The sequence below is a fragment of the Salarias fasciatus genome, chromosome 12, assembly GCF_902148845.1.
Source record: "Salarias fasciatus chromosome 12, fSalaFa1.1, whole genome shotgun sequence".
NCBI classification, from domain to species: Eukaryota; Metazoa; Chordata; class Actinopteri; order Blenniiformes; family Blenniidae; genus Salarias; species Salarias fasciatus.
The window spans coordinates 19,471,914-19,499,894 of record NC_043756.1 but is presented as its reverse complement, the minus strand read 5'-3'; the positions used below and the strand labels follow the sequence as shown (position 1 = coordinate 19,499,894).

At 41.8% G+C, this 27,981-nt stretch overlaps 1 protein-coding gene and 1 long non-coding RNA gene across 2 annotated transcripts; one reads left to right on the top strand and one right to left on the bottom strand.

The window, feature by feature from the left end:
- Positions 1-27,114, bottom strand: adra2b (adrenoceptor alpha 2B). The gene is made up of 4 exons (XM_030104766.1): positions 27,005-27,114; positions 24,459-26,786; positions 18,390-18,395; positions 1-16 (listed from the first exon to the last, which is right to left on the bottom strand). The coding sequence occupies exon 2, from the start codon at positions 26,761-26,763 to the stop codon at positions 25,192-25,194; it is 1,572 nt and encodes a 523-aa protein (XP_029960626.1). The 5' UTR covers positions 26,764-26,786; positions 27,005-27,114; the 3' UTR covers positions 1-16; positions 18,390-18,395; positions 24,459-25,191.
- On the top strand, positions 11,043-24,537 carry LOC115398119 (uncharacterized). Its single transcript, XR_003932554.1, has 3 exons — positions 11,043-11,056; positions 18,904-18,913; positions 24,462-24,537. It is a non-coding gene; the product is annotated as an uncharacterized LOC115398119 (long non-coding RNA).
- Positions 27,115-27,981: the final 867 nt, after the last annotated feature.

The following is a 27,981-nucleotide window of genomic DNA, read 5'->3' as shown; positions in this document are numbered from 1 at the left end:
CACACACACACACAAGCTCCTACTGTTGTTGCAGAAAATTACGTGTGGCACCCACCACTGCTTCCCCCAGCAAAATAAGAAAGAAAAAAAAAAATCATCACCTCCTCAATGATGAAATGAAAGGAAAGTAAAACGATGGGGACACAGCCTTCAAGAAACTAACGCATGGAATCTCCAGGGTGATGAAGTATTCACAACCAAACAAGTCAAATCAGTGGAAATAGGGAAGACATCAATGCAGCAAGCAAAAACAAATGAGAGGAAGAGATGTGTGGGGAAGGGAGAAGAAAAAAAAAACTGACTCAGAGCTCTCCTGACTGCAGCGAACAAACTCCATCAGCCATAATGTACACCTACTGTATACACGTTGATTTAGTCACCATGTGTCACTCTTTCAGCAAAAAACCAGCACAGATGGACGTTAATGTCTCCTTTAATAAACTCAATCCATTTTACTGCCAACTGTCGCTAACACAACCCCGTGTGGTGCACGGGGGCACTTGAAATGTGGATTAGCTCCTCATCCAACATGACACACACACAGGCTTCCTCTCCTCTCCATCAGAGGGTGAAATGACATGATACCTCTGATCCGGTGGGAGCTTAAAAACATATAATAGGGTTGAGCGGCGCTTTCAATTTTTCTCACTTTTCACCAGTTGCTCCCTTTTTCCTCCCCAGCATCAACCCGGCACATCATGAGGTGTTTAGAGAGACATTCTGGCAACGATGAAGTGCAACATAGGTACATCTTCTGAAATCCTGAAAGGGAAGCTCGTTACATGTAGAGACTTAAAATGCGTCCCTGGGTTGATTCTTAACCTCTACTGTGGGGGACCAATTGTTGAATCCTGCAGCAAGGGAGGTCACCCACCATAAAAATATGGGGATTTATTTTATAAGAGACTTTTGATGAAAACCATCAGACGACACCCAGACGTTCGCTTGAAACACCAGCTAACCTCATCAGGCTTCTCCGTCTGTGGATGCCGCCGTAGGCTTAAGCCAACTGAGTTCATCAGTGACTGACAACACGTGTCCAGGTTACATGTTCACTTGAACTGAACTGTAAATAAAACCAAACCAGCTCTCCGGGTTATTTCATACCAATTTTCTTCTTGATTATGTGTATTATGGTCTCAGTTTGAGTAAAATGTCAGATCCATTCAGCTCCACTCCCTCTGAACATCTGACATCTGCGCGCGCTCCTGTCAGTTCATCAATTATCAACACTACGCTCTGCAATTAAGTCAATTTTATGTAAACAAAGTTCAGCAGCGTGTCCTGAACTACACTTTCACAGCTTGCCAGTCAGGGGAGACTCGTGAAAATCTTGCTGAATGGAACACAAAGCTGCTAACTGTAACATATCAATATGCCATTGAGGGGCTTTTTTTTTCCATTCCATTAATTAAATCAGGGCCAATGTCACACTCATTTTGTGTTCTGAGCACCAGCCTAGTTTCAAAAGACAACAGGACGTCTGTGACCAAGTGGTATCATCTAATAAAAAGCCTTTTCAGAAAACAGCAGGTGGTATTTTGAGTGATGTTTTCTTCCCCAGAGTACGAATCACATGGTAACCCATGACCTGTGCACCTGATGCAGACGGTGAAGTAGAATCAATCCTTCCAGTTCCCATCTGTGTAAGGCTCACACCGAATGCTGCTGCAAGACCATTCTGCAAGTCCAACCTGAAACTCTTCAAACCCCGTCGTACAATAGTTCAATAGGCGATTATGTTTACTGCCAAAGTAACAAAAAACATTTGCAATACTTCTCATCACTGCACAGGTACGTCAGTTCAGCGCACTGCTGCACCTCGCTGAGAGGGAAAAAAAAAAAAAAAGAAGGGAAATCTGAACAACAGCCCTTACAGTTAACACCCGTTTGTGAAAAAAAACGGCCATTTCTACACTGCGCTGCTAAGGGAATGATTTACTGTTAGAAATTGATGGTAAAAACAGAGAAAAGACAAAGAAGACATCAAAGGTTAGGTGAGATGTTTCCTGCCACCAACATCCTAATCCTTTGTAACAGCTTTACTATCAAAACCAAAGCTTTCATATGTGTTAACTCCCCACATACCAGCATTAAAATATGACTGCAGATATGGCATGCGAGGTTAGGAACCCTTCCTGTAACTATATCGTTTCTGGAGCTAATGATTGGGCGAGCCTGATAGTGCTCAGAATGCTTGTAAAGTATGTCTATCCTTAACTCTGTCATGCGTTAGTGGTTTTTGAAAAACAGTTCCCTTAAAGCAGTGGCACAGTCCATCAGAGAGAAAGGTTATCTCGAAGATTTATAACCCTAGTATTCCTGCACGCAGGAAGTAAATGTATATCTCTAGATTTATATGACAGAAGGATTGTAAAATTCTATATCGTTATATTTCTAACATAAAGGAGCCAGACGGACTCACTCCCATGTACAACCGCTTACCTTCAATACCTGAAGCAAATGCAATAATTACCTAAATGCTATGTGAGAAGAAGACTCCGCTCATAACAACTGGATCAACGCCATCATGTTACACAGTGATAACCTGGTTAACACCGTGGGGATCCTGTAGAGGTCAAACTGGAACATTTACGCAGTGCTACACATTCACATATAAACCAGAGACTGTAAAAACGTCAAACAGCATAAATTCTAATGTATACTGAAATGGAAATCCATTCAGCTGAACTTCACCCGACTCCTCAGAGTATTTCCCTCCAATCACGTTATCTGAAAAAAATTCTGATTTGAAGAAATCCCATCAAAAAATCTTTTATATTTCAAATCAATCAATATTTTAAATGGCGACAGAAAGTGACGTCAGAGTTGATTTTAGAAATTTGACACGTTCATCGAATCGGACATATGCGTTTTGAATTTCCACATAAATTCAACCATAGTAGTGAATAAATAACTTCTATGTTTCTTAACATGAACACTCCTTTAATTATCTGCTGAAATTTGATGGCAATGCCTGAAAGTGCAGGTCTCCTCTCCCAATATAAGCCTTTTATACAAACAAAAACAGCATGGAGTATTTTATTTCTTCTATTATATTGTCATGAAGCACTGTAGGCAGGTTATTGAATTGAAACATCAACATGTCCTTTTGATCATGGTATAAACGGAAGCATTTTCTATTAGTTATTTGTGAAACATGCAGCTTTCATGACGAGAGAAGCAGTGCTGGAAAAACATTTTGAGAACAGACAGTACATGTTAGGAAGACTAAAATATCAAGCAGAGTTTGAACAGCTGGCAATACACTAAAAGAAAATATAAACCAAACACTTGTGTTTTTTAAAGTCTCAATGCGACTTTCCAGGTTAAGGCGAGGTTTGGATAAATGAGGTGCACTTATGATGCTTGAAAATTTTGACTCATCTACTCCTTCGAGAACAATGCTTGAGAGAAATAGGACTCTCGTTTACATAGAAAACATCTTAGATCTTTGAGTTTAGCTCGTGAGAAATAGGAGCAAAAACAAAAGGGTTGCATATAAATTTTTGTTCAGTGTATAAGACGGTTGAAGAGGGGAATGCTGCTTCTGTTTTATCATTTCAAATCACAGGTGAAGGAGCAGAGGACATATGTCGCTCTCAGGATTGAAAAAAAAACATGCCTGCTACTACATTTATCTAAAACCTCCATTTTACCTGTAAGACTGAGATTTGAAAAACCTCTTATTCAAAGGAGACCTGATCAAAATAGGCAGTGGAAAAACTACACAAAATAGTTTCAAAAATCACACATTTTAAATGCAAAAACATAAGTCAGAATAACATCAACTTACAAGAAAAAAAACAAGTATATCTTGTATAACACACATTATCATATAAAACATTTAACCAATTGAGAGGTATGGAACAGAAAGTATCAAATAATCACCAGAATGAAAAGAAAGAGGACTAGCATGTTTATTCACAACCAGGTCACAAACATGGGAAAGCCCAAGGATTCTCTTGTAGTTAAGTGTACCAATTACTGAATTGCCAATCCAGTCAAGTGAATAAAACTCAGTGTTCATCGGCGGTGTGTCAGTGATCAACCTCAGAGGAGGACAGTAGGCAGTATCCAACACATGGAGGCACTGAACAAAGGCATCTGTATACATAACAGCTCCGTAATCCAGTGAAGTTTGTTCCTGTTTGTTTGAAGCCAGCTATTGCTTTGGGTCCATGTGCTGTGAACACATGGACCCCGAGTTCTTTCCCTTTCAGAAAATGTTTACCTGTGCAATTACATTCCAGTTTTATACTAATTCTTAAACTCGGAAATTCCAATCTTATGATAGCCGGGCTTTCATATCAGACGAGTTCTACTTAGAAACTGTTAATGTTAAATCATAGACAGAAAATCACAGGTTTAATACAAACATCTTAATCTTGACACAACCTGCAGAGGAACTACGTAACTGCAGCCAGGTTGTAAAAGCTCCACGAAAATGTTATCTGATTGAAGCACCAATGTGAAAACCAACAGGTGCAAACACTTCAAGCGATTTACTTGATCTCCAAAAGGCCCAAAACGCTGCATTTTATAGATTACATTTTCTGAGCTAAAACTGATGCATAATGAGCAATCATGTATGATACTGAAAGGCTCCAAATGTGAGTGAGAGGACAAAACACTGACATTCTCAGGAAATGATCCCAGTTAAGAACAGAATTTTAAAAAAAGTAAACTCCTTTGCCAGATATGCTGAAATCTAATTCAATATGGGATATTTAATTTCTTATCCACATTCTGGAACTGATATCTTTCGGATTGTGCATTTTGAGTCACTTTGGGAATCAGTCATAAATCAGTCCATGTTTACAAGAACATTTGAGACCTATCCGTCATGGATTTACAATGGATTTGCCACATGTTGCTGAGTCTGAATCAAGAACACAAAAACTCAACAACTGATCCCAGATAAGACAGGAATACAACAGGCATACTGACGGTGGTCCATTACAAACCAACATGTCAGTAGACTCAAACTACAATCCCACAGGAGCCTTCAAACCTCCACTGTGCGCAGCGTAGACTTAATTGTCACAGCAGGTCCAGAAAGCAATTTAGTTGAAAGATCTCTAAGAATACCATGCAGCAAACATATAACGGAAGAAATCAGTTAGACATGAGTAAGTGCCATGAGGGAAAAACTGACTCTTGATCGTATGCCAACAGCCGGTGCACAGAGGCAACAAAAAAAAAAAAATTTTTTGCTTATTCTAAGTAGGGCTGGATTTGGATATTAATTTTGCGATCTGAATATTCGCTCTTTTAGTCAAACTGCCTGCTTATCCTAAAGGCATTTCTCACACTCACCATTTCCACTACATATACACAAACGCTGCCTGGACAGCAAAGGACTTTGGTTTTCTCACTGGATGGTGAGGAACAAAGACTTATAGTTCAAACGTCGACTAGCACTGTCAGCAACACGCATAAAGATGTGCAAGATCAGTTTCTCCTGCAGAACCTGCAACTGTAAATACTGAAAAGCAGACAGGATCTGAAGTGGAAGAATAAAAAAAGCTTGAGTTTACGGCCACACTGAATCTGATCTGTGTTTGCAGGGCCAAAACACAGTCCCACACCAGCTAATTTACAAAAGACATTAAACATTCATCAAAGTCCTGCAGATTTACGATACAGAGCACAACTGACCAGCCAGAGGAGGGATGTACTGTATGTGGCCAGAGTTTCAGTGAGTGAGTAGACATGAGCAAGCTGACACAGTCAGAAACAACCCTGCCAATCAAAGTATAAGCATATATTAAATAGTCTGGTGAAAATGTTAGGGTTACAGATAGATTACTTTAAGAATGTATTCTTGCAAGTAGTAAAGAATTTTAATATATTTTGTTCAGCTGCAACATACAAGCCGAGGCTGAGAGAACAGTAATGCATTCAGCATCTAAGCCATGGTGTAAGGGAGGATTTAACTCATTTGTAAAAATACAGAGGTTGGATATTTTGCATCAGGAGAAATTGTTTTTTGTTTGTTTGTTAAAGATAAAAATATTGAAAGTTAAATTTGCACTCATATTTTTTCAAATTGTGTGAAAATGTTAGAAATGAAATTCATTCTTCTCAATAATTTATTGAAACTCCTTTTAACCAGTGGTATTCCTGGAGGGCCTCTGTCCTGCATGTTTTAGATTTCTCCCTGTTTCAACACACCTGGTTCTAACGATCCAATCATAAAGCTTGTAAAATAAAATACAACCCAGTAATGTGCTGATTGTAACCAGGTGTGTCACCCCTAAATTCCACATCCTCCGGTCCGCTCCGTCTGCGCTCAGCTCAGCTCCGGTCCGACCGCCGCAGCAAATACGTTGCTATTTTAATGACTGTAGCTGATTTCATAGCCTCCGTTCTGCTCCGGTCCGGTCCGCTCCGCTCCGCCCCGCTCCGCTCCGTCAGTCCAAAATAGAGCCGAGGTCTATTTTTCTCTCCGGTCCGGTCCGTCAGGTCTCCGTACGCATAAATTTCCACAGTTCAGATGCACCAAAAAGGAAAGAGAACTCCAACAACCTCCGGTTTTATACAAAATAAAATCATTTTGTCTTTATTAAAAACTTTAAACTGTTAAAAGACTTTTTTTTTTCCGTCACATTAATTGTCGGATATATCACGAATAGACGTACCATACTGATTAAAATATACACTTTAAAAAGCGGGCAAACAAAAATTAAAGCACACTATCAAATTTTATTTGACAAACTTCTGTTTTGCCTGTAATCAAGCTATAGTCAAACGTTTCTGAATGTTTACACAGCTGCATATACGGCCCATTTGCAGGCTATTGTCCATAAATTTCGTGTTTTCTACAAAATACATAGCCTATTCAGGACCGTGTATGCATTTTATTCTGAAAGGCCCGAATGTCAACATCCTGTCGCACGAAATTCAGCGTGTTGAAGCACAACAACCAGGATGAAGAGACGCTGATTTTGGAAGTGGAGAATCATAAAATTTTATATGACCCCATCATCCTTTCTACAGGATGTACAGAGAAAGATGCCAGTGTGGCCCAGACTGCTCAGCTTCTGGAGGTCGATGTGAAATAGCGCATGCGCTGCTCTGCTTCTCCGGCCGGGCGGAATAGAGACGCAGCGGAGCAAAGCGCACGCAGTGGAATTAAGCAGTCAGTGAATTGACAGATGTATTGGTAAAGCCCACTCGCCCAAATTCAGCTGTATGTGCCGCCTTCTCACCTTCAAACAGGGCGCTGCCCATGAGCTCTTGAGCATTGAGCTCTGAAGGACTGCAAAACGAGTGGAGACATTGTGTGAGAGCTTTCAATCAATATGACAGCACTTTTAATATCACTGGCTGGACGGCAACAACAGCTAACTTATTAAAAACGAGTGTTTTTACAATAGTCACGCATGGGGTAAAGAAAATCACGTCAAAACGAGCGGAACTTCTACAATAGCAGAAATACAGTCGGCAACAATCACTTCATGGTTCAGTAGATTATTGTCATTACTGGAGACGTGACTTAAAAGCAGAAACACGGTGCAGGATAATGAGTTACGCTGCAAGGCCTGCAGCCACGGACCACCGCCTGATGTATTCAGCACGACGTTCTCTCACACATTAATTCACTTCACACGTGCTGACCTATCCGTCTCCGCCAAGCCTGTAACAACCCCCCGGAAAGTGATTTCCACAGTCCACAAAAAGACACCAGCGTAGAAAACAAACCAAACTTACATTAGAGGGCGTATTTCTCTGGAAACTCGCCGTATTTCTGCCGAAAAGCTCAACGCGTCGAAGTATCCGCGAGGTGTTCTTCTTCTTCTTCTTCTTCGTTTGCGTTGATTGGTAGAATAAAGCATGTGAAAGGTGTTCTACCGCCATCTAACGGCCGCTGTGGGAAGCACCTCAATGACAGAGACAGAATGGGCAACTTAGGTTTTACTATTGATTCAGTGGAGGGAACACATGAAACACTTATGATATCAGATAGATAGATAGATAGATAGATAGATAGATAGATAGATAGATAGACAGATAGATAGATAGATAGATAGATAGATAGATGGAGTAGTATACTCTGTAGAAACTTGTTGACCAAATTACTTAAGTGAGCTTGTTGTGCAGTTCGGTCATCTGCCTGGCAGGACTCCAGTGATAAACAACCTCTTACCGATATGGTTGCTTCACAGAGGGAAGGTCATGAAGTTAAGGCAGATAAACTCCCCCTTGTCTAAAGGAGAGGCTAAAGAGGTGAACACGGTGAGTCAGATAAGACATTCTCTCACACATTCCACCCAAGTACAGAAATGTGGAAGGTTTTTTTTTTTTTTTTTGCAGCAAAAACAATTCAAAATCAAGTCCTGAAAGCTTACCTGCAAAAATGACATTCGATAGATTGTAGCTGGCTGAGTGGGGAGCATCAAGATTCTGCACAGGTCTGCTGTGCTGTGTGTAAGTGAGCTGGATTTAACAGATGTGGAAATGAAGAGCTGCGAAGACCTGACTGCGCACAAAACATCAAGCACTCTGTGCATTTGATCTCTCTTTTTACTCCATCTTTTGCAAAGATACTTATTTTTTAGACAAGGTTCTCTCTATGGTAAGCACGTACACAAGTTCTGACCAGGCATTGATGGATTACATATTCATCTGAGGTAATTCCACAAATAAATTCCACCCCTCTAAGTGGAGAAATGCTAATCAGTAAAATCACCAGGAGTGATCCCCAAAGGTCCAGACTCGTTCCTGTTTTCCTCTGCGACATAAACATCGACGGTGGCATTAACTTAATTAAAGAATCGAAATAAAGAAGCTGGTCTTAAAGTGTCCTTTGGCAGAAGCATCTGCGTTTCCTCACCAGGCTGGAGGTAAAAAGCCTCAGTGGGGTCACACACATCATAATCTACTTCCAGAAAAACATTAAACTCAACTATTATATCATAATATATTATATCATAATGCCATAAGTATTTAGAGAATGTGTGCAACAGAGCAAAATAAATCATATTGTAGTCCTAGGCTGTTTAACGTCTCAATTAAATTAGCATTAAATGATTTTATGGCCTCTCGGGGACAACATAAGAAATTATCAACTATCATCTACTTGTAAATAAAGAGACAGAAAAGGGACAGCTCATGTCGGACAGTTTAATGTGAAAGTGAGAGAGGTGAGGTTGGGATGGCTTTGCCATGTTTGTTGGAGAGATGATAACTCTGTAGTGAAATGGACACTGTGGACTGAGCTGCCAGGCAAGAGGAGGAGAGAACAGCGTGAGAGGAGGGAGGTCATGCAGGTGATTGGTGTGAGGAAGGAGGTGACAGGAAACAGGGGATTGGGAGAAGATTACATTCTAACAGAAGACGGAGACAGAAAAGATCTCCTGATATAGTATTTGAAAGGGAAGCAAATGCTGGAATTCATTTATAAATGCATCTCAGAAAACTTCAATTCAAGGTCATAATTCACTCCTGTACACCTGCTGGGAAAAGCTGGTTAAAAAAGAGCCAGTGGCTGGTGTTCAGAGCAAGGCTTATGTGCAAAGCATGTGGGCAGGAAAATGAAAACAAATCTTAAAAAAAGAGGCAGTAAGCTCACTTGAGCACAAGTAAACTGTGTGTGTGTGTGTCCGTCAGTCGAAATGGTGACTGAAAACTAAATTGAGCAAATGACTCTGTTCTATAAGACAAAAATACCGAATAATGCTTGAAATTATTATTCATAGTTGGTCATCAACTTTGAAAAGGCCACACATTTCGCATGAACTGTCAGGTGTGCGGCAAGATCAATTTCACATTATTTTAACAAGACCTGCAGGAATGTGTGAAAGTGAATTCCTTGTCCTCCCCTTCTCCGTTCGCTTCATCTTCCTGTCATTAACTGATGGAGGGAGTGGAGGTGAGATTGCCAGAGGAAAATTAAAAAGCTGCACCACACCGTCCCATCACTCAGAACTGCTCAAGCCGTATGAAATATACAACAGGATCTCCACGCAGAAATAAAATAAATCCCATATGCTTCTGTCTAATTATGTCTCTCAACAAAATACTTACTGTGGGTGTAACATTTCAAACCTTTGTTTAAAGCCAATTGTTGTGACTCATCTGCTTCCACATGAAAGACGCTGCCTCTGATTCACCATATACTCTCAATCTCTATAATAGGACTCTTTCCGTTTGTACTTACAGTATGATACCAATAAACCGTTAAGTGCAGAAAGAGTGTCTGCAGGGTCTGGACTCCGCCCACATATGAATTGTTTATGTAAGGCAGACATGTATGGACGATCCAGCCTGCCAGGTACATGAGGAGCCTCTCCACATCATGTCAGCGTGACGCTTCAGCCAAAATGCACTTTTCTACTAACGTGTCAACACCATCATTAAAAGGCTCACATGTGTGCACAAATGTACCTTGATATAGCAAGATATCAGACCCAGAGTTGCCTCCGGCCATGTGACGCCTCAGAGGGTGTTTCAATTGTGTGCTTTGTATTCACCAAAGCTCAGCTGATTTCAGACTCAGTATGCATCACTGCGCTCAGAGGTCTGGCGCTCTGCTGCTGCCGAGAGAACTTGTACGTTGCTACTTTAGTGATGAAAAAGTGCCGAACACTCATAATGTCACACATGCACTCACATGTGTGTGTGCTTGCGCGCATGCAAAGTTACAGGTACACAGTGAGAGCAACAGAGGCCCACAGTTACCACTGCCTTAAATTAAACACAGTTAGGTGCCAATTTTGCATTAGCCTCATGTCGGGATTCATTATAGCTTCGTTCCAACATTCAGTGGCCGTGATGCTGGATAAGCCATTTGGGGAATGCAGCTGCTGTCCATCAGTACCACCAATGCCAATCAAACTACCCCGGTGTCTTGCAGCTCTCCTTTTGTGTCCGATCACACAGTTAGCTGCTTTAGTCATGTGGCATGCAGTGATAACCACAGGAGGAGCTCTGCCTTCGACAATCGTTCGCAGCTGCACCCTGGTTCCTCCGCAACCCCCCCACACTGGAATAAGAGTGTGAAATTGTCTTCAAGAGGATAAAAGCATAATCACACACACGCACACAAACAGTGCCGGTTCTGAACTAAGTGCCAAGTTGCATATTTGGCCCGATGTTCTGCAGCTCTCAGATTCTTCAATATACAGCCTGGCTCTTTGTTCGCCAACAGGCATGGAAGTGTAAAATTATAAAAAGAATTGTTTTCAGATACATTACTGCATTGGAATCCAGATGCTGTTGTTTTAAACACTGATTCCCAAAAGGGGGGGTGGCTGGGGGTGGGGGGGGGGGGGGGGGGGGGGGGGGGGGGGGGGGGGGGCTGACCCAGGCTTTTTGTTTATCTCCATGATATCCTGATCTTCCCCCCCGACCTCGACTCTCAACAGACTCTTCGAGAACCAGCGAAGGTCGACAAAGTCAGTAAGTTCCACATAACCGGAGTCTCCGCCTCCCTAAATTGTAAATAATAGCTTTAATAGAAGAACGATGAAGAGGTGAACAATGTGACCCCTTGGCTGTGCTTGCATGTCATTCTTCTGTGTTGCCACCTTTCCAGTCAATCTTTTATTAGGAAAGCAAACACATTTTAAAACTTCCACATTTCTCTGTTTTGCTTACATATAACAATAATAAGTTGATGGCGTTCACAAAAATATATAACTCACTGATGACAAGGCATGACGTTTCCGCTTTATACTCCTCACAATAACACAACGCTGTTGTGTTTTGACCCTTCACTTTTGAAAAGTGTTTTTTACTTTCAGTAAGTGCACACCTGCTGATGGTTTTAATTTGAACATCTGAAAGAGCGTCGCTGTATTTCAAAAAACCCGATGTGAATAACAAAGCCGTTGCAAAATAAAAACACACACCTACTGCATTCAGTAAGTCAGATTTGAGGTCAGTTCTCCGCAATTAACTCATGGTATGGCTGCACGGCAGAACTCAGTGGGATGTGGCCAAACAACTGTGTAACTTTCAACCAAAATCCCGTTATGTATGCCATTTACATAAGTTTTATATAATACAATGGTGAAAAATATGCTATTTGAGATTTTGAAGTATTATTCAGCAGCACAATCACAGTTATTTCAGCGAGTGTTTCATAAAGTGTTAAATTCATTAACATAATTGAGTTATGTAGTTCCAGTAGCACTCTTTATTAATATGTTTCAGGATTCCTCAGCCTAAAAATAGCATAATCAGATAACTGTGAGTGGCTGGAGATGTTGCCAGCCATGTCCTTCAAACATGAAAGAAACAGTGATTCTCAGCCACTGGAAAGACTTTCTGGTAGTGTACTATTGATGAGCTGCCTCTTTAATCACATCACACCCGGGTAGCAGTTTCATGCTTTCACAACTCTTACAGAATGTCTTTGGGTCTGTTCAAAGAGCTTAAAAAGACTAACTTTATTAATAATTTGCATGCAATATTTTTTTTTTCATAAAAAGTTAATATGCTTGCCGTGATCGGTTAGTAAAATGACACCTATGCCTCATCACTGATTAAAAAATTCATAAAGTGTAAAAATTATTACTCGTTTTAAAATGTTTGACTGGGCTGAGGCTGGCTTTAAGCTATGAATTAAGACTTTGGGAGAGCAGCTCATTCTGCACTGCGAAGGCCAAACATCCGAGACAAGTAACAGTGACCATAATCCATCTGAATGCATGAGGGCTATAAATAACATATATAGTCCTGCATAATCTATAAGGCCCTCGGTTTACTTGTGGGGATTTGATGTATTTGCAGTGTGTGATGCAGGAAAAGTCACATCAATGTCCCATGTAAATGATTTGGACATCTGACATTTACCATTACATTACTCAAACACTTGCATGGGAACACTGTATGTCGAATTCACCCTCCTGGAATGAGCGTTACACTTTTTTTTTCTGGATATGCTTTACAGAGTGTTATCTACTTGGCACAGCGAGACTCGCAGGAAATATTTATCTTAAACGTCTCAGATGACTTGTCTCAAATCTGTTGGCATAGCTATCAAGAGAGAACTTCTTCTCTTCAGAGTTGGATTCACACATTTCTGCTTAAATGTTGAGGAGTGATGGATATCAGCGATATTAATGCGTTAAAGAAGTGTAAAATGTGCCTACAGATGGAGATGACATCGATACACTACACCTACACATTCTAAATGCATGGCAAAACGACTGAAAGTGTGGATCCAGTGTCGTGGACATGGAAATACATGCAGGAAAATAGATAAATGTAAGCAGCGGTGGAGAGCTAAATGAGCAGAGGAACCTTTGATTCACATCAAAACGGCAGCAGAGCATGACCTATGCTGCGCCAACAGTTTGTGTTATCCTTTTCTGCTGGCCTCATTCTTGACTTTTAAAGTTGTTTTTTTTTTTTTTTTTTTTTTTTTTTTTTAAATAACATGTCGTGAAATTAAGATAGAAGCTCAAAAACCAAAAAAAAAAAAAAAAAAAAAAGAAAAAGAAAAGGGAGATTCTTGATACAGAAGCCGTGACAAGGATTGAATGTTGAGTCTGTGATAAGGAATAAATGCCTCTTTCTTTTTGGAATGCTAGATGCTGCTCTCTTGTTAGTCACATGGAGCTCTTCATCCACACTGATGATGAGAGGCCAACTACTGAAATCAGGCACTGTTAGAGCTTCAAAGCACAGAGGGGAGAAACTGTCAGATGGTGCCAGGAAACTAAGGTCAGTGGCCTCATTTCATTGGTGTTGCAGTCACATTTCTTTGTGCAAAAGACCCAAATGTATGATCTATGATTGCAAACACAAGAAAACTTTTCTCACAAAAAGAAAAACTACAGGAAAATAGTTTATTTTTCTGTCTGCATTATCAGTTCATTGAGAAAGTATTGTGTACAAAAAAAAAAAAAAAAAAAAAAGGAATGGATATGTTTTTGAAGCAAATTGAAGCACATTCCACAGAGCCATGACCCAGATGAGGGTAAGAAAGCAGACGGGACCCCTGGAGTCAGGATGCTGGTGGGCGAGCGCAGTGGTGGATGGTTGAATGGTGGCTGACCTCCCCGATGGAGCGGAAGGATGAAGGAATGATGGGGAGGATGGCTGCATGTCAGATGTTGCGCAAGAAAGGACGACTTCTATTTTCCAGCTCTATTTGTAGAGCAGGGAAAAGAAACCGACCGACCGACCGACTGATTGGGAAAACACGGGCAGAAAGTTCACTGGACAGAAGCGATGATATCAACATTCTAGTTCAGGTGTGTAAACAGAGAGAATGAAGAGATGAAAGTAAAAGCAACAGTTGATGAATGAATGAAGGTTTCATTGTAAGCAAAACCAAAGACATCAATGATGAATGTGAGTTTAACACGCTAGAAGAGGAGGAAGCATATCAAATCCTACTGCCTTCGCCGCCCCACCGCAGTTTCACTCCACAAATGGAAATAATGACAGTTTCAAAAGATGTGTGGGCAAAAGTGTCTAAAATTTAGGCCCCCCCTTGATTTATAGTCCCAATCTCTTTGAAATAGCTGTTGTGGATGTTAGCTGGGAGTCGGTTATTTATGGTGTCTTCAAATGATTTGTACTGTTTGAACATGAACCAGATCAGTGAATTTGAAAGTCTTCGACTCTGGGATTTATGGGTTTGTGAGTTTTCTGTAACTGATGTAGTGAATTATTCTTATAGCCTGTTTTTGCGGAATAGACCGTGGTTTTACTGCATTTTTTTAAGTATTACCCCAAATCTCTGCATGATCATTTAAACATGGAAACATTAATGAACAGTAAAAAACGTGGCGTAGGATTGTGGTCCAGAAATGTTTTTCCTAAATTGGTTACTGAAACATTCAATGACTGATTTGCATGTTTACCCTGAGATTTCCATTTTATACTGTTATCTTACTTCCTCCTGTTACTTAAATAACTTATCACCCTTTGCAAAACTATTCCCTTGATCCCACACCATTCTAGTTTGTTGATCAAGATGTCATGGTTTATAGTGTAAAGCTTTTTCAGATCAATGAATATTCTAATTGTATGCAGTTTGTGATCTAAAGTCTGACTGATTTGTCTAATTTATTCCATTAATGCCATTGATGTTGCACCGTTTGATCTGAACCCATACTGACTGCCGTAGAGCAATTAATCTTTATCAATGAATTTGTCTAATCTGCTACTGACTATTTCATCTGGAATTCTTGAGAATTTTCAGAGTGAAGAAACAAGCCTGCCGTTTGCAAAGTGGTGTTTATCCCAAGTTTTACACAGTGGCACAACTTCAGCTTTTTCAATTCGGTTTGCAAATGTACCAGCTTGGCATAACAAGTTACAGATGAAGGTGAGTGGTTTTAAAAACCCTCTCAATGACACCTTTCACTGTTTTCTTATCAGTAGATGTTTTATATTAGCATTTATTTGCAAAAAAAAATCGAAGAAACTGCTTTTCAGTTTTGCTCTAATTAGTCATCTTAAAGTACATTCATGGCTTCGTCTGTCATCAGTCGGCTGTAAGTTGGTCTTTCAGTTGAGTGATTTTCTTTTAAATTGCTGTCTTACACTGAAAATACTGGCAGATGGTCACCGATGTTAATGATGAGTAATCCGCTCACAGTATTGTTTTCAATGTCATTGGTGAATATGTTTTTTATTAATGTGGAAGAGTGAGGTGTGATTCTGCTGAGTCAGGTCATGTTTGAACAGACCAGTTTTTCTCTTTTGAATACATAATTCATAATTTAGCATTTTTTTTTTAACTGACTGATGCCAGTTCTGGCATTTTGGTGAATTTTCTTGCGTCGTGTGAGAAAAGATTCACTTGATTCAATATCAGGATATTCTCACAGCTGGTCGAGCAGCAGGTTTGGAAACAGATCTAGTTTAATTTGGTCTAATAACTAATCCGCCTTTCAGTTTCTGGAATTGAGAAACAAACTAGAAAGTAACCTGATAGTTTAATAAACAGTTTTCATGCTGCCTTTTCTGCACTTACAGGTATGGAACTGAAGTTCTAAGATGTCTAAAAAAGTGGGTCTGATCAGTGAAAAAGTCTGCAACTCCAGCAAGTCTTGGTCTGAAGAAATTTCCGTGCTTCCTCGAATGTTCACTCTTGAAACATTAAATGCATTTCAAACGAGCGTTCTCAAGAAATAAAACTGAAATTTCGCAGTTTGCTGCCACAGTGGTGTCTAATCTTAGCCTGTTGCTTCCAGCCTTCAGCATACAATTTTTATGGCCTTGATGCTCATGATGTTCCTCTGAAAATAAGTTAAAGAAATTTATATCTCTGATCTCTCAACTCTGAGCAATGTTGCAAATTGCCGTTCAGTTGCAGGTGTCAGTGTTGCATTATGACTCACACTTATGAGAACAAGGAGAGCAACAGGAGCAGAAATCAGTTCTATCTTTCCTTATTGTCCTGGAGGCCAGATTGGGCAGCATGTGGTCCGCCCTCTTCTTGTAATGCAGGGTCACAGAAGGCTGGAGTCCATCATGTTTTTACAGAGGGAGAAATCAGGGTAGAGCGAGAGAGAGAGAGAGAGAGAGAGAGAGAGAGAAAACCACACAGTCACATTCACATCTAATGATCTAATGATCATCGATTTGCCTCAATTAGCCTATTTTTTGGACTGTGGAGGGAAACGAGAATATGTATTGGAAAATTCACAAATGTACTGAGAGAACAAACAACACACACACACACGCACACACACATACACAATGAATAGCATACAAATTTACAAATGTCAGAAGAATAGACTTTTAAGCTACTTCACAATCCGTCATACTCTCAAGTAAAAAGAGCCATGCTTAGAATTTCTGGCATGTTTCGTCAATATTCACCACTTTCAAGAGGACTTTTTTTTTTCTTAGGTTGTAAGAGTGAAAAGAGATGGTTGAAGAAATGGATTGATGTTTCAAAAGTGACTGGCATCCTTCGTGAAGAAAATCCATGGCATTTAGAGGAAGAACTCCGCCGCACTCTGTCTTCATGTGGACTTCCTAATCCACTTGAATACATTGCCACTATCAATATCGGCATCTTGACGCTTACCTTTAGGACGATTTAGGCCTTCCAGCTCCTGCAGTGGCCTGAAAAAATCCAACGATGGGACTTTTGGACTGACACTTTGTAAATCAGCAGGAGCAGTTGTGTTGTGCAACTTATAAAAGCTGCTGAGTCATTGTTTCTTTTTTTCTTTTGAATGGATAAAGTGAATTTAAAACTCCAAGTTTAAGTATAAACACTCAGCATTTTCTTGAACCAAAATAGAACACTGTGCACCTGGATGGAGTCCCGGACACGAGACAACAAGTCAGCAAAAAAAACACAAAGAAATAAAATACCATACAGCGCCAAAGATGTAGAGACCCCAGAAGAGCGCAGGGTTCTATTAGGCTTTTAATGGGATCATCGGTTTGTAATGGAAACTGTCCACAGTGTGCGACAGATAATTCTAAAACTGCTGCAGTACTGTAGGCTACAGTTCAGAAAGAACAATACACTTTCACATCCTGTCCCACTTTCTCTGCCAAACATGACACACACACTCGCGCGCGCCCACACACACAAACATACACACACGCACAGCATGAACCCTAATGTATTTTTGTCAACAAACATCCAGAGTATTCTCATCATTCTGACTCTTCTCTTGTTAATATAACACACGCACACACACACACACACACACACACACACACACGCACACACACGCACACAGAGGATTGCTGGTGATCAATGAATAAATTACACAGTTCAGTGCCTTGTATCAGAAAATATCTAAGTTTGGACATGTCTGATAACTTTTCAGGTTGTTCTTTTTTGAGATGTCTGCTTCTCTCACTCTCTCGTTCTCTTTGTGTGTATGTGTGTGTGTGTGTGTGCATGTGCGTCCACGTGACAGCAAGTTTGGCCACATTCAGTATGTGTGTGTTGACATTCATAAGTGTCTATCTGTTTGTTCTCTTGAGTGCTAGTCATCTGTTTCTCTATTTTAGGCATCAGAATGTTTCTCTTGTGCACGTGCGAGCGCGCACGTGCACCCGCACGCTTATTTAGAGTTTCTATGTCAAATTGAACTTGTGCGAACTGCGGCTTTTCCACAACAGCCCGGCTAAATAAAGGCCCGGCCGGCTTTGTCCTGCTCCGAGTTCGGCAGCCGCCTCCCGGAAGTCGAAAACAACAGCCGGAGCCGTCTCTTTTATCGGGCGTTGAACTCAGCTGCAGAATTTATGGTCACTTCCCAGTCCAAGAGCGTACTTTTCAATCAGATGATTCACTTCTTATTTGAATTCCTGTCAGAGTTCTGACGAGGCTTCGATTCTTGGAACAAACAGCTCTAACAAAGTTATTTCAGCCGCGCACGATGCCGCCCGTGATAATAACGTGACAGCTTTGCCTCTTAACTCTTTTCTTTACCGACACCAGGAGGCACAATAATCTGCGAGGGTTTATATCCATGAAAAACATGAGCGTAATTGTGTCCACAGGGAAAGCGCAAATGAGTCTCATTTCTAATTCAGCGATGAGGCAAATATATTTTTCACAAAAGTGTCACCCACTGCGAAACTGCACAGACTTAATTTTGACACATCATTTTGTAGTTAATTAGTATTGAAACTGATTTTATTCCGAGAAACATACAATCAAGAAGACACAAGTCTGTTTATGTACATCCAAACACCAAATCTCTCTCAAATAAGACAAAGCAAACCACACCAGTACCATAAATAAGTCGTAATTTAGAAATCCATTTCTTTCTGGAAGGCTATCAGGCTTTATGTCACATAAATCTCTCAGTACATCTCAGCAGGTCAAGTACTTTCTGCTAAGTTGCAATATTAAATGTCTTTTGCCCGTTGCAATTGATAAAAGACCCCAATTCTTAAAAGGTGGGGATGGTGTATTTAGTTCCTCTTTGATGAAACCGTATTTTACTTACAACAGAGCAACTAAAAAGTTAATATTTGTAATTTGTTACTTTAAAAACAAAAGGTATATGAGAGTGTACTTGTTAACATTTTCTTTCTAGCTCTGTTGAAAAGCACTTACAGCTCATTTCTGTGAAAATCACAGTACTTTACATTTCTGTACTGTACATGTTGCACTGGGGGTTATGCGTTTCCTAATTATATCTGGCCGTTGCTGCAGGGCCCCTATGCAATATCAGTTACTGCAGGACTCAAAGGCAAATCTTCCCCCAAGTCAACAAACATGTTTCACAACAAGTAATGAAAGGGTAGAAAGTTTCCTGGTAATCACGGAGCTAAAACAACCAAAGACTGCAGAAGCTGCATTGTTGTTACTTATATGTGAAAGGAATCCATCCCCAAAACCACTTTATCCTGCCAAGGGCTGCAGAGGGCTAAAGATGATCCCAGCTGACTGTGAATGAAGGCAGGCTCCACAAGGAAAACACTCAGAGAAAAACAATTACACACACACAGACACACTTGTTTGCATTTCAGAGACACAAATTCACCTAAAATGCACGTGTTTGGTCTTTGGGAGGGGATGGGAAGAAACATGCAAACTCCACACTAAAAGTCCCAGTCATTAAAAAAAAAAAACCCTTCATTTTTTCGATTAAACAGTGCTAAACACAAATCAACAAGTACAGAACGTGACTCAAAGAAAATATTTACCCAAAATAATCTATAGCAACAAAGGTACTTAGCCTTATTTTCTCCAAAAATTAAAATATTGAGTATTTATTTCTCATTGACTGTTGGTTCCTGGTAATGCAATGGCACGGTTCTTTTGTTTCAACTTTGAGTCAGTGCAGCAGTAATGAAAAAGTTACACAGCAAGCATAAAGGTACATAAAGTGTGAATAATGCTAGTTTAGGAGTCTAAAATGAGTACAGATAAATTAAAAAGGACTTAAATGTGCTGAGAGATCATCTAAATATGGACTGAAAAGTGGCAGGGTTGTTGTTAACATTCAGGGATTCAGGAGTTGTCTGGGCCTCTGTTGCTCATATGTGTGTTGCCTGCTGGTTTGGGCTTTGAGGATGATCGTCCAACAGGCTGTGTTTTAGCCGTCCTCGATTGAGATGAACAGAAACCCAGTGATGTTCTGGTTTGTTGACACAACCATCTACAGCACCACAAACACTTATTCAGGACCAAACATATGCAAACTCATCACAGAGGGAGCATCAAGCTCATCTAGGACTCGAAGCGCAGGTCTGTGGAGAGATCTGGAAAGGCAAAAAATGAAGAGGTATTGACTGTATTGTCGACATTAGGCTCATCATTTCCAAATTCTGTAATATTATGACAGCGGGGATGTTCTAACGAGCAGAAAGGTTTACCGCTAGCTGACATCTGCACGCCACTGATGGATAGTCAAGAAACTCACGGGTCTCCTCTGAGACTCAAAGGTGACTGTTGACTTTACAGACTGTGACAGACGATGACAGCTCTGTCCGTCGCATTCTCCTGCCCTCGGCAACATTTTCAGTGTAACGCTGAACAGCAACACATTCGGTTTGCGGCGTGACTGTTGCACCTGTGCTGTCAAATTAGGGATGAGATTTTCATGATTTCTGTGTAATTTCCCAAGTTGCACTGCATTAATCAACAATATAATGTGTTCTTGCCTGGGTTGTGTTAATTGCTTGAATAATTTTTTTCTGTTGCTAGGGTAACGGCGAAACAATGACAGGTCTAACCCATCTCCAAATTATTTGCTTTTAAGTTAGTCTTTGTGGAAAATATGGGAATAAAACAATATGCTGGTCAAAAAGAAGGCCAGTGTGCACACACACGCGCGCACACACACCACTCAGTTAAACAGTCACAGACTTGTGAAACGATTGTAATCATAATTGCCTCTGCCCCTTAAAAATGACGTTTTTATCACAGACTTCACAAAGCCAAAGTGCATTTTAATGCCTCCACCTTCGGTATGAGAGAGCTAGTCTATGTACTGTCGCTCATTTTTCATCCTGCCTCTTGGGTGTTTTCAACAGCCAAATTACAGAGTGAAGAAATTTATCTGGCATTATAACGTGGAGGAGATTGAAAAAGGAAAGCGCTCAGTGCTGGAACGCCCTCCGAGCACATACATATTCATACCCAGGAATGTGACATCCATCATAAATTTGTAAACTGAAGTTAATGTGCATCTGTGTTTCCAAATATGCATGAATGTCTCTGGATTTTTGCACCTGTCCGTGCACAGGAGCGTGCTATCGTGCGTGAATGGGACTCTGATGTGTTTGTTATATGTTATGTTGAGCTCTCTCCACTGACCTTAACCAAAACTGCTTTATATTCCACCTTATGCCAAAGAATAAGACGCTAAGGTATGCTGTGTCTGCATGAATATACAGCACTGTAAACACACAGCTCACCGCTCCCCGCGCTTGGCTCTGATAAGTTGTCTGTTCAACCCCTTGTGCGACTAAAATCTCAACACAGCTATGAATATGGAGATGAAACTGTAGGGTTGTAAAGGCGGAGAACCACTTGGGTTGTACATTTTCTTTGAGTGGGAACGTGTGTGTGTGTGTGTGTGTGTGTGTGTGTGTGTGTGTGTGTGTGTGTGTTTGTGTGTACATGGAAAAAAAAAAACCAGGACAGAGAGGCTCAATTCTGTGCTGAAAATTCTCCAAACTGCCCATCAGCATAAATCAATTACTATTCACCATGGGCCTGATGACCTCAAATATAACAAGCTGTCACAGTGTGCGTGCGTGCGTGCGTGCGTGCGTGCGTGCGTGCGTGCGTGCGTGCGTGCGTGCGTGTGTGTGTGTGTTGGGGGAGTGGCTGCATCTGTATGTAGACTGAGAATGTTTCATGACTGGAATACAGTATGTGACAGCTGGTGCAGGAGGACACATTCGATTTATGTGTGTGTGTGTGTGTGTGTTTGTCTGTGTGTGTGTGTGTGTGTGTGCATATGTGATATTTGGCAAATGCACTAATACCTGAGGGACTGTCTCCATGTTTGTTGGCAGAATGCAACATTAAGCTGTTTCTGCTGGAGCCTACTTCCATCTCCCACTGTGACGGGAGATTTTCACATGAGATCTTGAGCCGCCATCGGCCTCGCGATGTTATGGACTATTTCCGAAACTTGAGTTGCCATTCAAAGCTGTTTCATAGCGCTGAAAATGACTTTATATTGTGCTTCAGTTCAACATGTATGCTTGATGAAAAACATCACTCTCTTAAAACACATTGCTAATTCTCCTCCTTGGAAATGAGCTTCTCTTTTCATTTCTTTCCTCGTGATGTTGTATCATTTGAAAATATATGAAATAAACGAACCGGGGGGTAGATGACTCATGCTTTTTCAAGTAGCTTTATTTCCAAACTGGAGGGGGATGATGACAGATGGGAGATGGAAGATTGCAAAGCGCAGACCAGGCAGTTCGGTCCAAACACAGTTGGGGAAAAGACAATACAGGCGGTTTCGGGACAGAGGATAGTCATCAAAAGGCAGATTACTGCGTCTGTCACCTTTAAGCCTTAATTCTTACTTTAAAAAAAAATACAAACAAACAAAGTAGTATTCTCAGCACACAAAGCCATGATTGGCAAGTCTGAAAAGCATCGCAATGTGTGTTTGTAGGAAATGGCCACAAATCCATGACCTCTGTGATAGCACTGGTTGTAACTGTGTTGCCTGTGATGTCTTCCTAGATATTAAATAACTACAGTAATTCAAATGAGGACCGAGAACAGTTTTCTATGTGGAGCTCGTTTAATCATTTGTATAACTCTCCCAGCAGCTCGGAGTGGTATGGATTGTTGCCCGCAAATCAGCCAACTGAAACTCGCTGTAGGTGCCAGCGACATTTTCATGTTTGGTTATTTTTTTCAGGAAAAGTAGGACAAAAGCGGCACTGGTGTTGAAGAGATCTTCCCCATGTTGCAGCCTCCTAAACTCTAAAGCCATGGATGTGCTTGTAGCTCCGATTGAAAATGTGCTCACACTACACCTAGATGAAGCCATGATGACGAATGCTATGTAGCAGTTTCTGCGTTGTGTACATAAAAGTCCATGTTCTTTCACTTGATCACAAATGCGTCCCCATAGCTTGAATAACAACTCAGTCTCACAAAGCAAAAAACTTGATGGCAGGACTCTAGTTTGCTCTTATTAGAGATATTAAAAATCTGTACAGTGTTCTCGTTCTTAACCACTTCATCCGTCTTCATCTCCAGAATTTAAGCACAGTAATGCAACAATAAATAAGCAACAGACAGGAAACACAAATATAGTTTGAAATAAATAATCTCTGTCTCCCATCACATACACCAAATAGAAACTAATACTTAATTAAAGCGACGCAGAGCCAGGTATCACTGAGTCAGACTGGTGTCCTTTAAGGCTCTTTGGTCCCTTCAGGGTTATCGCTAAAATGTTTATTCTCAATACCAAATATAAACACAGACTTTCAGTTCAGTAAGATGTTCTCAGTGTACATACAACTGTTTGTTTCTTTTTTTTTTTTCTTCCACCAAATGAAACTTTCAGACATGACAGACAGCAATGTGATGCCTGCATCAGAAAATCTGGTCTCTGGTCTAATCAATATTACAGTAGATCTGTAGTACATAGCAGCCAGATGAGGCACTGACACACCCACACACACACACACACACGCTCACGCACACACACACGCGCACGCACACGCTCAGTCAACACACATATACATACAGACACAATCACACAGGTCAGCAGAAGTAGACAATTAGTAAATTGATGCGTTGCTGCTGACAGCCCTTGTCCCATTGAGTCAATAAGCCTGTGTGCTGTTCACAGTTCTTTTTTTTTTTTTCGTTGTTGTTGAGGAAACAGACAGAGTCTCGGTGTCTTGGTGAGAAAAAATATAAATGCACCATTTATCCTCTCTTGCCTCCCAGCAACAACCCAAATGTGCCATGTAAAGGTCCACTGCAGGCGATGATGATGTGCCAGAGGCGGCGGTGAAGAGTGACTCAGCGAAACGCTTCTCAGCATAACCCATGTGGGTGTAATTAGGGGCAACATCACACATCTGTAATTGCATTGTTCATCTGTCCATTACAGTCAGTGTAAATGTCTACCTGGTATATGCGGACGCTCATCACAAAGTAAGGTTGTTCTTTTTTTTTTTCAGTCTTCAGCAGATTCACCTCCCAATACATACTGTGAATAATGTCTAGAAGGAAATGGAATATACTGAAACCAGTTTCAATTACAGCTGAAGAGTCCTGTTACTGAGGCAGTTCTTTGGAAGGGATGCTCAGGCTTGTCTTTTATTGATAATCCAGGTAAAGTAAAAGCAAACTCAGAATATGAGGGGGAGGAATGGGTGCTCACATGTCTGATCTCAGTAGTCCACAGGATTTTACTCTTTTTTACAAGTCAAACATCATCCAAAACCACAGTTATTCAGTGCATCGGGAGATTTGAAAGCCCAGATCATTGTCCCAAACTGCCTGAGTGTCCACTGTGACCCATACCAAACCGCAAGCAACGAGTCTGACGTGAGGCTTGCCGCACAAGAAACTCCACAAGACTGAAAGGGTGCCCTTGTTTGTGCTATCACACTTGAGATCATCAAAAACCTCCTCTTGTTGTTGCACAGTTAGATAAAAGCCAAGAAACACATGTTTGCCCTGCAGCTGGACAAATTAAGACTGCAGACGTAAGAAATCACCACTAACCTTGTGTGCTCCTTGTGCTCTGTAATGATAAAGAAAGGGCCCTAGGCTCCTCAGAAACTAAGGCCACTTCTCCTTCTTTCCCCATCAGTCCTTTAGTGTCTTTGTGAAAGCACAACATTGTATATATTTATATGTACGTATACTTCAGTCAGTTTTTTTGTGTATCTTTTTCTGATTATGTACCACTGTGCTGTCCAGCATTATCCATTAATCAGTGTAATTTGAAGGTAAAACGTTGCAGTCTCGTCATCAGTATTGAAGTACTAAGCATTTCAGTAAAAGTCGCTCTCAGTCTCCTTCTCGTGTCCAGGTTTCGCCACGCTCCCTGTAAAAATGTGGTCCTCTCAGCCGCAAGTGGGAATTTCACAGTCCAAGTTGCCTGTTCGCACACTGTGGCTGTAAAAGTGAGTCTCAGTTCAAATTTTATGCTGAAATTTCCACAGTTCAACATATTTTCTTTTTTAAACAGCCCTTTGAGTGATTGAAAAAAAAATGGAAAAGATTGTTTCTGTATGCCTCAGAAATAGCATTGTTGTTTCACTGTGGGTCCATTTTGCTAGTTTTAAATGCTAAAAGAAGGTACCCTTGGTGTTTCTGCAGAGAATCTTTTTGAAAGCTTTTCTGAAGTCTTTGTTAAAAATGGTGTATATAACTGGGTTGAGTGAAGAGTTACAGTAACCAATCCAGAAGAAAAACTTAAAGAGTGGCTCTGGGATGATGCAGGTATCTGGGCACACTGCTTGCAGGGAGTAGGAGAAGAAGAAGGGGAACCAGCACACCACGAACACGCCAATGACCACCGCCAGGACGAAAGTGAAGCGCTTCTCTCTGTTGACCATCGCTTTACGCCTCGCCGCTCCAGGGTTGTTGTCTGTTTTCGACTTCCTCCCCGGCACTAGCCGGGCGCCCTTTGAAGTGGCGATCATGTCCCGGTAGCGCTTGACTGAGGCGGGGGAGTGGATCCCCCCTCCGGCAGGTGACCCCGGCATGCTGGTGCTGCCGCGGCCTCCTCCATGGCTGTGCTCCATGTCGCTCTCTGTGCTCGAGCTGTCCCCGTTGTTGTTGTCGGCCTTTTTCCCCCTCTGACGCTTCCCCTTCTTGCCCTCCTCTTTAGTCTTGGGGGCAGGTACGGAGGAGGGCGTCGGGGGGCCGTGAGGAGCATCGTGGGCGCTTGTGACAGGGGACGTGGCTTTAGATGGGGATGGAGGTTGCAGGAGATTATTGGCGTTGGGGTTTTCAGTGGTCTGGGACTCTCCAGGGGACGGAGATGGAGTGATAGCGAGGGTGGGGGGTCTTGCATTTGAGGTTTTGTTGGACGAAGGGGGCGTGCTCTCTTCATCGTTCTTCCCATTGGCCTGAAGGTGTCGTGGGGGCTGACTTGGCGTTGCACAGCCGACCCCCTCTTTCCTGGGCTCTCCCGGCGGGCACCGCGTTCTCTGCTTTGCGATTTGGTAAATTCTTATGTAGACCAGAATCATGATGAGGCAGGGGGCGAAGAAGGAGCCGATGGTGGAGTAAAGGATGTACCAGCTCTCCCCGTTCAGCTCGCACTGAGGTCCCCTCTCGGTCCCCTGGTCGCTCGCCTCACTTTTGTTCAGGGAGAGCAGGGGAGGGAAGGAGATGACGGCGGAGATGAGCCACACTACAACAATAGCCGCTTTGATGCGTCTGGGAGTCCGCTGACGGCCGTAAGTAACTCTGGAGATTGACAGGTAGCGGTCCAGTGAGATGGCGCACAGGTGCACAATGGAAGAAGTGCAAAACAGCACATCCAGCGCCAGGTAGATCTCGCACCACAGAGACTTGAAGTACCAGAAGCCAAGCAGTTCATTGGCCAGGGAGAAGGGGATGATCAGCGTGGCCACTAAGATGTCAGCAGCAGCCAGTGACACCAGGAACAGATTCTGTGGACCCCGGAGCGACCGGCTGGTCAGGACCGCGATGATGACCATGATGTTACCCACGATGGTGAAGACAACCATCAAGGTTATGGCGGTGGCAAAGGCTGCCGTGGCTTCGGGGGAGTAAGGGGCGAGCTTCAGGACGCTCTGGTTGCAGGGCACGGAGGCTCCGGAGCTGCTCGCGCTGCTGTTCCAGCCGTTCAGCTCCATGGAGCAGCCACTGTCCACAACAGACGCCATGCTGGGAGGCTCTTTCTAGACGTCTTTATAGACAGAGAAAAATACACAAATGCATAATGTTTTTTTTTTTTTTTTTGTCTCTGATAACATTTCCTTGAACAATCAACTGAACAGTTCACTTTAGATGATAAACCATGAGATCACATGCTCTACAGTGAAATAATACAATATTGAAATATCCAAAATACAAGGAAAGAAAATAGATGCGTCCATAAAAGTATAATTCTTTTATGATTTTTACCTCAATTCTTCTAGATGTGTCACTCAGACGTTTCCAAATGTTAGCTCCCTTGCACCCTCCACGGCAGTTCATCCAAGTCCATTTTAAGCGCACAAACAGTCCCGAGTGATGCGTCAAGACACAGTTCGGTGATTTTCAATTAAAATACCGCACCGCTTAGTCGACCTGAATTTCCTTTCAAAACTGTGGTAATTTCTGCCTCGGTGACTGTTGTGCGCCAGCCCGAAGAGCTCAAACTTCTTATGCACAGCCCGTTCCGTCCTTCCAGGCGTTGATTACTTGTCTTGAAAAAGGAAAAAAAAAAAAGGATTTAATCTGGATTTTTAAAAATCTAATATGTGGATAATTGTCGAAAGAATAATCCCAGGCAATCTCATCTGGCAACTGGACACTATATCCGTGCGTCTTCGTTTGGAAGCGCGCGTATCGAGTCTTTTCTGGAGAGAGAAAAAAAGGTTGATAGAAAGAGAAAAGTAATATATCACACTATTTACAGTGACACAGTAATACAAGATACTGATATCTCCCTGCGTAAAATATCTTGCGCTGATTCAAACGTTTCCAGTCAGTCGAACATGGGAAAACATAAAGTTAACCTCAAGCTCTCCAGCTCTGCGCACGAGCAGATAGTTCAAAAAAAGCTCGTTTCCTCAGTAGATAAACGATCTCCGCTGAGCTGCTTCAATCTGTGCGTCTCCGGAGTAGTTTTCTGGTCCTTGGTGCGTCCGAAGTTCACCGGGATGTCATGATTCAGCCACTCCGCCGGCGCACACCAGCTTTCCCTCACAGAGGCGCAGCCGCGTCTTCACTTGTGAACAGGACCTTACGACGAAAATCTAATAAGTGGGGTGCCTCCCATCTCTCTCCTGCGCCTCTTTTAGACCCAGTGATGTCATTGTGGAGCAGGGCGTCATGGGATCCTTTGCCTTTCCTCCCATGTCTGAAGCTCTCCTCCTTCCCATTGCATTTATATCCGT